General features: G+C 33.4%; 1 protein-coding gene across 1 annotated transcript in view; it reads left to right on the top strand.

The window, feature by feature from the left end:
- Positions 1–16,242, top strand: part of NAALADL2 (N-acetylated alpha-linked acidic dipeptidase like 2) — an 899,092-nt gene extending 882,850 nt beyond the window's left edge. Inside the window, exon 14 of the mRNA XM_069471997.1 lies at positions 15,968–16,242. Coding sequence (XP_069328098.1) covers positions 15,968–16,166 — 199 coding nt within the window. The 3' untranslated portion in view covers positions 16,167–16,242. The remainder of the gene's footprint in view (positions 1–15,967) is intronic.
- Positions 16,243–17,024: the final 782 nt, after the last annotated feature.

Raw genomic sequence — 17,024 nt, 5'->3', positions numbered from 1 at the left:
ATGTATACCATGGAATATTACTCAGCTATAAGGAATGATGAAGATACAACATCTCTATGGTTCTCCTGGAGAGAGTTGGAACCCATTATATTAAGTGAAGTATCCCAAGAATGGAAAAACAAGCATCACATGTACTCACCAGAAAATTGGTTTCCTTGATCATCACCTAAATACAAATCTGGAAACGACACCAATTGGACATCAGACTGAGGTGGGGGGTGGGGGAGGGGATGGGGGTATGCCTACACAATGAGTGCATTGCGCACCGTTTGGGGAGAGGTAACATTTGAAGGTGCTGACTCGGGAAAGGGGGGGTGGGGAAAAAAATATGAAACTATTGTTTTTAACTTGCACTGTTCACTTAATAATTTATCATGAATATTTCCCATATTATTTCATATCATTGTACAAGAAATAATGTATACATTATGAGGACATACTGTATCTAACAAGATATACTGTTAGACTCTTTGATTCTGTAAAATAAAAAAAAAAAAAAAAAAATAAAAAAAAAAAAAAAAAAAAAAGAAAAACTATTCCCACTTGGTTTTGGTTGGATTTTTATAAGAGTTTCTAAAATAATATAAAAAAGGAAATATATGTCATAAAATTATGTGCTGCATAACGATGTTTCAGTCAACTACAAACTGCACATACAATGATGGTACCATAAGATTATAATGAAGCTGAAAAATTCTTCTTGCCTAGTGACTTTTTAGCCTCTGTAACGTCATAGTGTAATGCGTAACTCGTGTATTTGTAGTGATGATAGTATAAACAAGCTACTGCATGGCCATTCATTTAAAAGTCTGTCACATACAATTATGCACAGTATCTAATATTTAATGATAATACATGACTTTTTCACTGGTTTAGACATTTTCTATATTATATTTTTATCATTATTTTAGAGTGTACTCTTTCTACTTAAAAAAAAAAAGTTAACTGGAAAATAGCCTCAGGCAGGTCCTTCAGGAGGTATTCCAGAAGAAAGCATTGTCACCATAGGAGATGACAGCTCCATGCATGTTATTGCTCCTGAAGACTTTCCAGTGAGATGAGATATGGAGGTAGAAGACAGATTGATCATCCTGACCCTGTGTAGGCCCAGGCTAATGTGTGTTTTGTGTCTTAGTTTTTAGCCAAAAAGTTTAAAAAGTAAAAAATAATAAAAAAATGTTAACAATAAAAAAGCTCATAGAACTAGGATATAAAGAAAGAAAATATTTTTTGTACAGCTCTACAATACATGTTTTAAGCTAAGTGTTACAAAAGAGTTGAAAGTTTTTAAAAATTTATAAGTAAAAACATTACAGTAAGCTCAGGATAATTTGATCTTGAAAAAAGAAAACTATTTTTTGTATTAAATTTAGTGCAGCCTAAGTGAACAGTGTTTACAAAATCTACAGTAGAGTACAGTAATATCCTAGGCCTTCACATTCACTCACCACTCGCTCACTGCCTCACCCAGAACAACTTCCAGCCCTGCAAGATCTGCTAACAGTAAGTGCCCAATGTAAATGTACCACTTTTTATCTTTTTATTTTTACGGTACTTTTTCTGTTTAGATACACAGAGAGTTCCCATTGTGTTACAATTGCCTACAGTATGCAGTACAGCAATGTACTGTACAGGTTTGTAACCTAGGAGAAATAGTTTATACTTTATAGCCTAGGTGTGTAGTAGGTTATACTAATTAGGTTTGTGTAATTACACTTTATGTTTACACAATGACAAAATCACCTAACAATTTTATTTGTCAGGACAAATTCCTGTCAATAAGTGACAAATGACTGTAGTTGAATTTTAAGCTATTAGCCATTAGTACTAATAGTTATGGCTAGTTGTTCATAGAAATATATTTCTTGGAAAAAAATATTGACATCTAAAATAATTATATGAAGGCAAAGAATTATCAAATGTAATTCAATTGTGAAAAATAGAACAATATAAAATTATCTAATAGGCTATTATGTCCATTCAAATATTTATCAGCCTATCACTTTTCAGTATTTTTACATTGTAGACAAATGATCTGCAACATCTCTAAATTGTCTCTTTCTGAGGGGGGGAAGATAAAACATCCAAAATGATTCAAAATTTAAATTCCATTTTGAGTTCTTTGTGAGCAAGAAAAACTGGTAGAATTCTTTAACATCAGGGTTTATTTTATTGTACGTATATTAGCCAAATATGCAGAAGACAATAGCTCTGAAACTATCCAGTCTCTCCCACTTAAATTAACTTACAGCTCAAAAATCCTCTTGGAACTGAGATCACTTTTCTAATTCTTTTGTATCCCACATAGCAGTTGACACTTAATAAATACTTGATGAGTGACCTCTCAAGGTAATTACTTTTCCTTAATTTCTCTCAACTGCTTTAAAATTCTTTCTAAATTTTCATAGATATGAGAGTAGTATGGTTGTTACCACTTTCTTCCATTTCTATAAAAATGTAGACTCTTTTGAATATGTCTTTGTGAAGTGTTAATATCAAAATTCTATCATCTAATCATCACATATGACTTAATCATCTTAATGTGTTTTATAAAATTGAAGAATCATTGCACAGACTACTTGAAATTTGCATAATTTTCACTGAGAGCATATTCTACTATTAGAGGTCTTGGCTTTTGTATGGCTCAGAATTCACTGAGTGATGTTGTTTTTAGGATATTGGATTAACATGTCTGCCAGAACATTCATTAATCATGAAACAAAATGTCAAGGTGACTTGTATCAAGATGTCTAGTGCAAAGAACCCATTACTTTTCTTCCTCTCTATTTAGGGCCACAGTTCCAAAGGGTACAGTTAAGAACTGCATGTATCATTTTTTGCATATATTAAATATTAGGCTTCAAGAAAAAAGGAGGCTATAGATTAATAGAACTGAGCCCACTGAATAAAGTCAAGTACTTTAAAAACTAGCCTGTATTTCAGATAGTGACACATATCTTGCAAAAGAGTTAAACATCCATGAAACAGTTATTAATTAAAAATACAACTAAATTTTCATTGTTTTCTCTAAGTATAATTTAACTGATTAACAATAGATGGGAAATTATTTAAATAAACAGTGACCACAGAGTCTAGAGTGCCTAGTAAAGGGGAAATTTAGCAATTATTCAGTCAATTCAGATTTCATAAACAGAAGAACCAGGGGATTTAGAATATAAAATTTCATAGGAATTACTGGTATTGACTACCTTCATTTTTTTTTATTTCAGCATATTATGGGGGTACAAATGTTTAGGTTACATATATTGCCTTTGCCCCACCTGAGTCAGAGCTTGAAGCACGTCCATCCCCCAGACAGTGTGCACCACACCCATTAGGTGTGAATATATCCATCCCCTCCTCCCCACTTCCACCTGTCTGACACCTGATGAATGTTACTAGTATATGTGCACATGAGTATTGATCATTTAAAACCAATTTGATGGTGAGTACCTGTGGTGCTTGTTTTTCCATTCTTGTGATACTTCACTTAGTAGAATGGGCTCCAGCTCTATCCAGGATAATACAAGAGGTGCTAGATCACCACCGTTTTTTATAATTGAGAAGTATTCCATGGTATACATGTACCACGTTTTATTAATCCACTCATGTGTTGATGGGCACTTGGGTTCTTTCCATATATTTGCAATTGTGAATTGTGCTGCTATAAACATTCTAGTGCAGATGTCTTTTTTATAGAATGTCTGTTTTTCCTTTGGGTAGATGCCCAATAATGGAATTGCTGGATACAATGGTAGTTCTACTTGTAGCTCTTTGAGATATCTCCATTTTACTTTCCACAGAGGTTATACTAGTTTGCATACCTACCAGCAGTATATGGGTGTTCCTATATCTCCCCATCCATGCCAACATTTATTGTTTTGACTAACTTCTTTATCAAAACCAAATAATTATGACTTTATCCCTTCATTCTGATAATTTGGTTTATACATTTATTGATTACTTCAAGAAACTTATGCATTATAACCATGAAAATTGGCTAGGCAATCTTAAATGAAACAGGGATCTGTAAATAGTAGCCTAAGTAGTACAGACCTCTTTTCTTTTGGGCCCCCTAACAGCCCCAGATCCAGTGTCCACTGAGTACTTCAGGCTACCATCACGAGTCCATGAGAGTTAGAACTCAAGATGATGCCCATTTGTCTTCCCAGTTTTGAGGAGTAAAGCTTTGGCTAAATATTGTCTGAAGGGCAAATACCCTTTTATATGTCCCATGCAGAGCCAGTAGATATTGAGATGGCTGCAAAAGCAGTTTATTTTAACTGAAACATTCATCACCAACCTTTTGATATAGGACAAAGGATTTTTCTTTGAGTATTGTTCTGGAAATTGGAATTCTAGATTTACTTTCTTGTTTAAACCACATATATGATGAATCACCTAAGATTTCCAGTTTCAGTTTCCTCCCCTTGGAGCAAGACTTTTAAAACAATCTGAGTGCAGATTTTTTTCTACATTGTCACTATACTCCTCCCTCCCCTTGCTAATAATCTTTTCAGTTATCTCTCCACATATAATTCAACAACCCCTTCATGTTATCAATTAATCTTTATGAGTCTTTCCAAAGCATTCAGATTCATTTTCACAGAAATAATTCTTTCTTTCACACTTAATGTGTTCTTATTTACCTAATGTTAATTAAATCATGTAACTTTTGTATTTAATTACACAAGTCACTGGAGGAAACTAGTTTGGGAACAAAACAAGACCTCTTGGTAGATGTAAAGCTCACTGGAGGAATTGCTGAGTGTATGTGGGTGTTACCCATTACGTTTAAGTTAGGGAACAGGGGAACAATGCAGACTCATATAAGGCATCTCAGATCCATTGCATCTGAAACTCTTAAGCAGTTTTAAAAGTTTCTCAAGTTATTCTTACGCTCATTAAATTTGATAACCACTCCTAGAATATTATAGAGAACTTACTAGCAGATAATATAAGGAGATAATAGTGTTATGCAGTAGGACAGCAACCTACGGGATAATTTTAAAAGAATGCTGTTGAAATACACTTTCCTTTCCCATCACCAGTGCAGTGGATATTGCTGTTTTCAATTTTATTCTTGAGTGCCTGATATCAGAACCTCTTTTCTCATGGGGAAGTCCCCTGTCTCCTCACAGAAGATGAATGGGTCCAGATATCTTGTACTTGAGCTAGGGTCCAGGCATGTGCCCTAAGCTTAGCCAATAGGATGGCCCCTCCCAGGACTTTAAATCTGAAAAAAGTGAAGGCAAGATGTCAGGGCAGTTCAAGATTGTGAATCAAGACTTTGTCAGTGGCATAGCAGATGTGGAGAGACAGCAATACTGCCATGGTGAGGCGTGTTCTCAGTGCAGCTGTGACAGTGGTGGTGTCTCAAACGCCAATGCTCTAGACAGGCGATTCCTCTAACAGTGTCTTGGCAGTACTCTGATACCCAGCTTCCCGTGGTTACTGCCTGGTTCTCGATGTTTTCCATCACTTCTGTAACCTAGTACATAGTTTACAGAAACTATGAATACAGTATATATAGAGAGATTTATTTTATTCTTAAATTAGACATGATTAGTTTCTGACTGGTATAACCAACTGCACATCTACTTTGTGTGGGGTACCTGAGGACCTCTGACTCTCATGGATGAGAGTGTGAATGAATGAGTGAATGAATCTCTTTTTATAGTTGCAAAGCAAAAAACTGACATTTCAACTATTTACTCACAATCTGAAATAATTTTTTTAATATTAATGCCAACATAATTGATAGCAATTTGCTTATCTGGTATTTACATTTTAAGAAAATGGCATTTCAAAATCAGATGATTTTCCTTTTTAAAATATTTGTACAGTAAACTGTTTATGCATCCTTTTGTTTATAGATTAAAACCACAAAATTTCCATTTCCTTATGGTAGCAAAAATAGTTACAGGTGGGATACACCAATAAATTGTTGGCAAATTTACTCAGCTAAAGAAAACAACCAGAATGTTCCTTTAAAATATTAATTTTTGTCACATTTCCAAAATGAATATTTATTGTGTTAACATCTGTAACAATTATTTGTAATATGAAATGTAATCTTTCCAGTTTTTGAGTAATTTTACATTAAAACATTCCTTCATTAAATACCTTCACCCTTTGTGATCAACGTTCATAGCTTCAGTAGGTCAATTACTCCACTCTGTACTTACTTTTCCTTCTAGCTAAAATTAAGCAAACATTATAATGTTCTGTTGATTGTGAAATGTTCAAATCATCTTGAATGATATACTCACTATTCAAGAGAAACCGTGAATTTTTGATCCCAAAGCAGTCATTTTTAGATGTCAACTAAATGAATTATTTAAATTCTTTAGGTCAAAATAAAATCATATCTATAGTTATTAAAGAAAATATATCTGTGTTTTAATAACTATACTAACTAATTGATATTGTATATCTGAATGAATTTGATTGAAAGTAACATAAAACCCTACTCAAATTGGCTTAATGGGTAAAGTACCTTGAGTCACATAATTGAAAGTCAAAAGGAAGAGCAGATTTTAGGTTGGTATGGACAAGCACTGAAATCATATCATTAAGGAATAAATTTCTTTCTATCTTTCAGCTCTACCTTCCATGGTATCAGCTTCATCTCAGGGCTGATTTTCCTTCAGGTGGGAAAAAGAGATACAGTATTTACAGGTTTCATATTCATAACCCATGCCATTCCAAAGGAGAAAAAGGATTAACTTTTTCTGGTTCTTTCAGAAATTCAAGGAAGCACTGCTCTTAGAATCCTGCAGAAAACCTCCCTTCATATTTAATTGAGAAGATAGTGTCATATGTATATTTCTGAAATAATCCATTTGATTAAATAGATTAAGCACCTTATGCTTAATTAGGATTGTGTTATCTGAATTAATATTGTGGCAATTGGAATATGATCCAAGTTAAATTGTTACCATCAGAAACTACCCCTGGAACTTTTATCTCAAACCATAAGGTACACAGTGAACATTGCATAGAATATTTATAGACTTTGTACTACATGATGATACAAAATGTATGATATAGTTAGAGAGATAAGGTGTACAAAAACATTTATAACAAAGCAGTATTTTCTAGCAGTCTATATATACATAGAATACAATTTAAAATGTATAAAATATAAAATTAAATAACTTCATACTGTATAATATTTTAAACGTATTATATGGACAAGTTAAAAAAAATTTATTCATCACATGCTTGGCTTCCAACATAAACTGAAAACTTCTCTTTTCTATCCCTGAGTTCTTAACACAGTGACTTACTCATACTAGATGTTTATTAAGGACTGTTCAGTAGAATAAAAAAAATCAATATTGGCTCAATTACTCACTTTGCTTAAGCAGATACTTCCTAAATTATTAACTTTTGTCTTTAGAGTGAACTTCCAAAAGAAGTAGTTCACATCCTTCTCATGTTTGGAAACAGAAAATAAATGAAAAAAAAAATTTGAATTACCTATTTTGTTTGATCCTGTGGCCTGAGCACTACTGTTTACCAAAGGTAATGGAGGTAACTAAAGAACAATGGAGAAAGGGCAAATGCAAATATTTGGAGTCGAGATGAAAGAGAATGCCTCCTTATATTAATTGCCAAGAGCATGTAGGGTGTTCAAATAAAATTGTCCTTGGAGGATGACAGGTCCTACCTAATGAGTGGGAGCTGAAATACTAAGAGATAATGAGTACCTAATAAAGAGAGAAAAGTAGAATTATCTAGCTATTTAATTTTAGTTTATGTGTGTAGTTAGAGGTAAGATAAAAAGAAAATCGTAGTGATAAAATATAAATAAGAACAGGAAACCAATTAAATGAGTGTGGAAAAAAAGTAGTCAACTATATCACCATCTTCCCCAAATTCTGGAAGGCACTAAGGATTGTGTTAACCTTTGTCTGATTTCTGTCTCTCCTTTTGATTTAGTAGAAAGTTTTTGAATGCAGAAATACAAGTTTTATTTGTTGGTAAACTATAAAGCACTGTGCAGTGGAAAGGGAGTTTTCCTTGAATATCCTAAAAGATATTCTCTTACTTCTCTTGACAGACAATGTAGTTAGATGGACTCAGAAGTCTCGCCAATAACTACATAGAGCACAGTGTGTACTCTCCCTACGGTTCTCTGCTTTATTGTATATTTAATCATAATGGAAACAAAACAGAATCACTGTTGTCCATTTCTTGGGCTATACTGTAGCAAGGTGATCCATCCATGTTTTTAAGGAAAGTATGCTGTGATGGGTTTCTTAGTCAGGTCAGGCTACCTAAAACAAAATACCATAGAGTGGTTGAATTAAATAACAGACATTTATTTCTCACAGTTCTTCTGGCTGGGATGTTCAAGATCAGGGTGCTAACCCTGGTTGGATTCTGGTGAGGACAATTCTTGGCTTGCAAATGGCTGCCTTCTTGCTGCAACTTCATATGGTGGAGAGAGGAAGCTGTGGTATCTCATCTTTTTCTTTCTTTCTTTCTTTCTTTCTTTCTTTTTTTTTTTTTTTTTTTGAGACACTTGCTCTGTCACCCAGGCTGGAGTGCCATGGCATCATCATAACTCACTGCAACCTCAAACTCCTGGGCTCAAGTGATCCTCCTGCCTCAGCCTCCCAAGTAGCTGGGACTACAGGCACGTGCCACCACACCGGCTAATTTTTTCTATTTTTAGTAGAGAGGAGGTCTTGTTCTTGCTTGAGCTGGTCTTGACCTCCTGAGCTCAAGTGATCTTCCCACCTCAGCCTCCCAGAGTGCTAGGATTACAAGCTGTGAGCGACCACACCCAGCCCTCTCATCCTTTTCTTACAAAAGCACTAATTTCATCATGGTGGCTCCAACCTTATGACCTCATCTAAATTTAATTACCCCCTAAAGCCCTGACTTTTTAATACTATCACATTTGGAGGGGTTAGGTTTTAACATAAGAATTTCAGGAGACACAAACATTCAGTCCATAAAAATAGTTAACTTTGTTTTTTGTGTAATGCAAAAAATCCCTCCTGTCACTCTGTAAGCAGATTTAAAAAATTTTAATGTATCAGCACGGATATGCTAACTTTGTAACACGGACCTCGTAAGGAAGATTTGGTACAATTTACTAACAGTGTCTTCTGAATTTTGCTAGTCATTTAAAGAACTGTCAAATCCAAATCATACACTGTACTTTGTCAGTGTGGATATAAATACAGTAATCTATTGTTAACTATGGAGTACAGTTAGCATAATCCCTAAAAGAATTAGTAACAATTGTAAGAAATTGAGCTGGCCTTTTCTCCATGCATTCAGCATTTATACCGAATCCGTTTTGAAAGATATGACTTATTATTAGTGTGATTTCATTTAGGAGTTTTTCAACATGGGGTATAATGAATGTTAATTCAGATTTACAATGGGTGGCGTCCCTGTGCTCATTTATGACTATAAGAAGGAACACTTGAAAGAGAGTCATCATTTCCATCATTAATTTGCTAATTCACACACATGGAAATGACTCATGAAGATTTGAGATGCTTTTGTTTCAAAATTCTTTTTTTTTTTTTTCAGTTTTCTTTTGCCATAGTTGAGTGGGAAAGATTTGTCAGTTGAGTAAAGATACTTCATCTCCTTCACTGATACTGCCAGGAGTTATTAATTAGGTTTCTGAATTTGGTGCTGCTCTTTCCTGGTCACCGTGATGTGTCATTGAAACAGACCCATTAAAATGAGTGATGTGTGTTGTAATTTCATTAGTGTCATCAATAATATATTACACTTTCCTTTTAGTAGTCTCTTTGTGTTGTGTGTCGGTCAGGATAACTGTATGAATTACATTTATAATATCCAAATTATTACAGATGAGGGAAGATAGGTATGAGGGTGGAATTAATGTTATTTTAAACACAATAACTACAAAAATGATTTCAATTAAATAATGTTTTAATTAGGTCTGATGTCTCTACATGCCATACTAAGATACATGTTGCATGTATGCAAATAGGTTGATGATTTATTGAATTAGAGCTATGCTAACAGTTCATTCTTTCTGTAGGGAAACTCTTCTAAATTGGACCAAAGCAGGTGTATATAAGAGCAGAAATGGCTCACTAAGGAATATAAGACCTTCTGGTTGCATAGGACAGACTCTCCACATGGAAACTACTCAAATGTATTTTCTCACTTTCTTTCCTGCCAGATATATGCTTTTTGACTAGGTATTGGTCGATACCAGTCTTCCCTAATCGGAAAAACATGGGTCAATAATTGATAAGGAGAAACACATTTGAGCACTCTGATATAGTATATGTTGTTGAAATCCTTTAGCCCCATTTGACTAAGGTTCAATTTTGGTGACACTACATGGGAAGTCAAAGAGCTTTTGGCTTAGAAGCTTCCATCAGAAGCATTGATCTAATTGAAATATTTCAAAGGCAAGAGGCATTTGCATATTAAAAATGATACAATAATAGTTTTTCCTTTCCAGAGATGACCCTGGTATATTTAGATTTAATGGTTGAATATGTAAGTTCTTAGAACTAAAAAATACATGGGAATATATGTGATGAAATGTACAAACATGGGCTGGGTTTTGTTTTAGTCTTCCATTTAAATATTAAAAGTAAAATAATATGTTGCTACTTTTTCAGAAAATGTTCCAAATACAGAAATTTATTTTATGTAAGCGGGAAGCTAAATGATTTTCTGTACACAAAAGAGAAATTGGAAAAGATGAGCTACTTCTAAAATTCAGGAGAAGTGATCTTTCTTATGAAAATTTAAAGAAGATATGTTTGTTATTCTCAACATATTTTTAGGGTAATGCGATTTATCAAGGTGAAAAATGTATATCTACTATTATAATAAAGATCAGCTAATTTAAGTTACACTAGCAGCTACCCAAAATGAAGGTTTTTCTCTCAAATTATGATGAAAGAATCCTAGTCACTTGTATTCAACTAGAATCTCAGTATTTGCAGTTTTATGCTGATTTGTATCCAATTTGAGTAGAAATGGATATGAGTGTTTATCTTCCATAATAGCTTGCCACAAGCCTACTACTTAAATCATGTAGCATATGGAAAATGTGTTTAGCTCCTTGTAGAATTTCACAAACCAAAAAAAGATCCATTTCTATTCACATGGCTTGTTTACAATGATTATAAAAGCATGCTACTGTGTTGCTTACTAGTTAGGAGAAGCAAATGTTGGCATACTGCAGACTCCATTGCATTGGTCTTTAAGAAATATATGTATTGCTTTTCAGTTTAATGAAATAATAATAATCATTGTATTTCTTGTGCTTTAGACCTGAACATTCTTTTTAGGATGTATTTTTATTCTTTCACATTATCGCTCTAGATATTTTATAGTACTTATGGCTAAAGTTTTACATAAATATATTAAAGACTGCTCAGGCTTAAATGAATTGCTATCCAGGGATTAATCTGTAACCTTTATGAGCATGTTTTATTAATATCATCTTATCATTAAATTGAATATTAATATTTAACATTTAATAAGCATAGAATGTATACGTGGGAATGTACTTCATGCCAGTGGATTTTGAAAATGTAGAAAAGTCACTATAACAGTCTAAGAATAATTAAACATGGTCCCCATAGTATCCTAATTACAGTGATATAACTCATTAAAGAGGTAGTTCTTGGTAACGATGATTATAATATTTTTGTTTGTCAGAATACTAAGCATTATGTCCTGAAGGAATAAAAATATTTGGCATACCTTTGAGAGTATCTATTGCACTCCTAAATTCTGGAAATATATATGCCATGTAATGATTCATAATTAAACATGAAACTGATAAAGTGAAGAGAATTAAAAACTATAAACATTCTAAAAATGATTAAATTTTTTATTGTACTAATTTAGTTGTTCTTATTGGTAAAGCAGTATAAGTTGTCTATAAAGAAGTACTTTTTAAATGACTGAATAATTAAAACATATTTTAATGTTTTTAGCTCCAAAATATCTTATTAAACCATTTTTCTTCATCACATATATACTTATATATATTTGTATAAATTTATAAATATTTGTGTACTTATATGTATTTGTTTAAATAGTTGACTATGAATATGAATGTGTTTGATAGATATCCTAGCAGTAAAAATCTACTCTTTCCTAAATGGCAATTAAGAAAGGTTATGTTAGCGTGAAAAAACAAGCTTTTGTATAGGTTCTGTCATGTAGTAGAATACATGAGAATATATTCTCAGGCAGTTCCATTTCCATTTTGGACAATTCTATAGTCCAGTCAAGTTTTCTCTGGATTATTTGGATTATTTTCTTTGTCTTCCCTTTAATATCTCACTTTTATGAAATAAAACTAATATTTAGGGAAATTTCCATAAGGTATCTCATTAATTCTCCCTATTTAGTTTCAGTTATTTTGATATCAAAACACCTTTAAAACTTTTATTCATAAAAATGCATGTATACATATGTATATGTACATACATAAATAATTGCTTATGTGATTACTTTTGCCTGGTTGAATGGCTTCTTCTGAATATCTCTTTAATTTTGTAAATACTGTGAGAATGGCAAAAAGAAAATCTCTAAAGATTGTTCTACTTCTGGAAGTACAGCCAACATTTTCTGAGTAAAGAAGTCTGACATTTTCTGGTGCTCGATAGTGAATCAATTTTGTACTTTTTGAGCATGTACTTTCTTCCAAGATTGACATGTTTTTTTCATCTGGAACAGAGGCCTGGACCAGTTATGTGTATGGACACAGACTGTGCATTTCCCAGGCCAGGTGACCAAAATAGGGGCAAGCCAGCAGGCTTGATGATGAAGCAGATGTTGTCCCCAATGCCAGGGGCAGTTTTGTCTTGTTCATTTTGTGCTTCTATGGGCTACAGAGCTTCTACACTCCATTAGGATCATGTCAGAGCATTGCTCACAACCCACTTGCTACTCCCCTTGGAAAGTATTTTTCTCCCTCCCATATCTAGAAAATATATTTTTCTTCATACAAAGTTTAAACCTGAATTCAAGAATATTCAGAATCTATTAATAGAGAATATCATTCTTGCACTGCTCTATTTAATTAATACAAGGATATTGGATTATTAGGGATAGTTTTCATTCAAATGATCTGTTTTGAAAAAAATCATTGAAATGATATCTCTGTTCAGGGATCTTCTCTTTCCACTGCCACTTACCATGTACTCATTGTCAACTGAAATTTCTCTCCAAAGATGCAATATCTGCTGTTCTTAAGTTAGTTAAGATTAAAAGGCAAAATAAACTTATGTACTAATAAATTGACGCAAAATAAGTTGATGTAATTTATACCAACATTATTGAGGATCTGCTAAGTTCCCAGCAGTGAACTAAGCCTGATAAAAATTTAAGTAAATAATAACCATGATTGAAGACCTCCTATGTTCACAGCAGTGAATTCGGCTTGATAAAGAAGTAACATATTCTTTACCATGAACAGTAAAGCAATCAGATCAGGGTACCACGACAGGAAAAATACAGACAAAATGGAGAAGTGAATATCAGAGACCAGTTGGATATGTCAGAAAAGGGATGACTTGCAGGGTTCTGGATTGAATGATTAGGTAGATTTCATTCTACACAATATATGTAGTGTGTAGTGTAGCACTACATACTGAGTAGTGCTTAAGGGGCAGTGAAACAGAGAAAACAGTGATCCAGGACTCTGCAAAGTTGAGGTGAGTGCTAGGGAAAATTGTAAATTAAATTCTGTGCTGTGGACCTCACTCCATCTTCTGAAATTCAGCTATCTTTGTGTAACATAGGTCTTTGTCACTTTTCATCTGGACTAAATGGTCTTCCATTCTCCAGGCTTTATATTACAACCAAAGTGATTATTCCAAAATAAAATCTAATCACCTTTCTTTCTTGCTTAGAACCTTTCACTGGTTTTGTATTGCCCATAAGAACAAGCTTAATCTCCTTACCTTGGTTTACCAGGCCTTGTATGATATAACTATGATTTGCTCTCTCATCTCTTCTATAGTTGCCCTACACTCTGGTCATACAGAAATGCTGATATTGATTTCATTAAGAACATCATGCCGTTTTATAATTTCATGTCTTTGCATATGCCATTCCTACCATGTAGGAACTGTCTTCACTTCTGCTAGCTCCTTTCCTTTCGTAAATCTTTGTAACTGGTACCTCCCATCATCCTTCAAAATGTAGTTCAAATATTCTCCATTATCAAACTTTTTCTGACTTTTCTCAGTAGCAATCCATCATCTGTTAACACTAGACCTTAAATCTCTACTATGACAATTAGACAAATGTATTTCAATTATTTACATACATGCTTCTTTTATTAGAAAATGGAATTTCAGCTATTTTGGGTTGGGAATAAGCCAAGGATGCAATAATTCATAGCTTTCATGAATTTCAAAATGCATCACTTTCTATCAATTAATAAGGTGGTCTTAGACTTTCCCAGACTAAATTCCTTTCTCAGCAGTTTGGCTAAGTTATCTTATTACATGTTCCACACTTGTAGGAAGATGGTATTCTAGATGTCAAACATACACACACAAAAAAAGAGAGAATAGTATAATGAATTCCATTATCTGGTTTCAATAATTATTAACTAATGGTCAATTTGTGTTCCATCTACACCGTCTGTAACTCCATTCTTTTTTCTTCCTTCCAAATATTTTGAAGCAAATCTGAGATATAATAACATTTAATTTGCAAATATCACTGTATGTATTTCTAGAAGGTAAGAACACTTTTAGAAAACATATTGATGATACTACTATTACACCTAAAACTTTAACGACATCTTAATGTCACCCAATAATCAGTATTCAGTTTTCCACTACTTTTAATATTTTAAATGGTTTGTTTGAATAAAGGGCCAGTAAATTCTATATTTTGTGACTGGTTGATTTTTTTTTTTTTTTGAGACAAAGTCTCACTCTGTTGCCCGGGCTAGCATGAGTGCCCTGGTATCAGCCTAGCTCACAGCAACTTCAAACTCCTGGGCTCAAGTAATCCTACTGCCTCAGCCTCCCGAGTAGCTGGCACTGCAGGCATGCGCCACCATGCTCAGCTAATTTTTTCTATATAGTTTTAGTTGTCCATCTAATTTCTTTCTATTTTTTTAGTAGAGACGGGGTCTCACTCTTGCTCAGGCTGGTCTAGAACTCCTGAGCTCAAGCAATCCGCCCACCTCTGCCTTCCAGAGTGCTAGGATTACAGGCATGAACCACCACGCCCGGCCTGATTTTTTTTTTTTTTTTTTAGTATAAACCAGTGGTTCTTAATTGGCGGCAATTTTGCCCTGTTAGGGATATTTTGTCAATGTCTGGAGACGTTTTAGGTTTTTACAACTAACAAAGGTGTGCTACTGATATCTGGTGTGTGAAGGCCAGGGATACTGCAAAACATCATATAATGCATAAGATGGCCACCATAATAGAAAACTCTTCTTCCCAAACTATCAATAGGGCAAGGTTGAGAAACCAGGGTCTATAGGTTTTCTTCCTTCATCTATTTTTCATTGCAATTTATTTGTTAGATAAACTGAGTCATTTGTCCTGTAAAATTTCCCACAGTCAGTATTTTGCTGATGATATACCATGGTATCATTTAACATATTTCTCTGTATTTTGTATTTATTAACAGTTGGATCTAGAATCTTCATCAGATTCAGATCCAACATTTTTTTTAGCAAAATTACTTACTCTATTTCATAGATACTGTTGTGTACTTCCATCAGGAGGTACATAATGTGTGCTTCTCTCTCTTTTTTTCATCAAGATGGAAAACTACTGATGATCAATATCTAAATCCATTCATTCCTTAGGGATTGAAAAATAGTGATACTGCATTTTTGTAATTTCTTCTTCATTTATTGCAAATGTCACAGCTTCTTAAAAATATTCATTATGATGTTTGATATAAAAATGGCATTGTGCATAAAATTTACACACTCTATATTTATTTTCAGAAATATCCTGTACCACCTTGATGAGAAGACAAGCCAATTTTCAATACTTGTGGAGGCTTGGGAGCACTGCAAGCCACTTGCATCAAATGAGACCCTTAAAGAAGCCGTATCAGAAGTGTTGAACAGCATTAATTCTGCTCAGGTTTACTTCAAAGCAGGACTTAATGTGTTCGAGAGTGTCTTGGTTGGAAAGAACTGAGAAAACTCTCAGCATTTTAAAAACTGTGTTTACAATTCCACAAGCAAAAGCTCTAATCTGACCAGATTTTCTAACATTGAAGTCTTGTTTCCCCCAATGGCTTTTTGACAAGTGTAAAGATATTATTACATTGTATTTTTTAAATGTACATATAAAAAAAGCATTTTGCACATTTAATATTTTTCTGATATCTACATTTCTGAATATATAAAAGCAAGTTACTGAAATAATACTTAAGATTTATCTATTGAAAAGAAATCTGCTGTATTTTTATATATATATATAAAAACTATTTTTGGGGAAAGTTGCAAGAAGTTCTGGACAATCTTTGCTCCTATGTGCAGAATACATAGGAGTAAAAGTTATTCCCTTTGATAGAGCTATTAATGACCTAGTTTCTGTAATAGAAATGGAGAGTTGATATGGTTTCAGGTTAACTTCACTATTAAGTGTTCAATATGAAGAATTCAAGTATTCTGAGTGATTCATTGACCAAAGTACTTTGAATGTTTCTATTTTATGAAATGAAGTTCCTATTCTTAACACAACTAGATGTAGTAATACACTGGTTATGAAATTGTATTTTTTAAGTATTAATGAAAAAAAGAGCCATAAACATTCCAGGGAAAAATCTCAAGGTAGCTGCACAGAACAATTTAAATGCAAATTTCTTTCCTAACAACTTATAAAGTGACTAGCTTTGAAACCCCTAATTTGCCTCCGTTGATTTTGTAAGAATTTTAGAAGTGATGTATGACTCATGAGGGCGAAAAAATTTTCATATTTTTTTTTGTGTTGGAACCATTGAAACAGAAGCTACTCTAAAATGAAAGCATCTCACATTGCTTTTTCTTCTTG

The sequence above is a fragment of the Eulemur rufifrons genome, chromosome 7, assembly GCF_041146395.1.
Source record: "Eulemur rufifrons isolate Redbay chromosome 7, OSU_ERuf_1, whole genome shotgun sequence".
NCBI classification, from domain to species: domain Eukaryota; kingdom Metazoa; phylum Chordata; class Mammalia; order Primates; family Lemuridae; genus Eulemur; species Eulemur rufifrons.
This window is presented reverse-complemented; position numbering and strand designations above follow the sequence as displayed.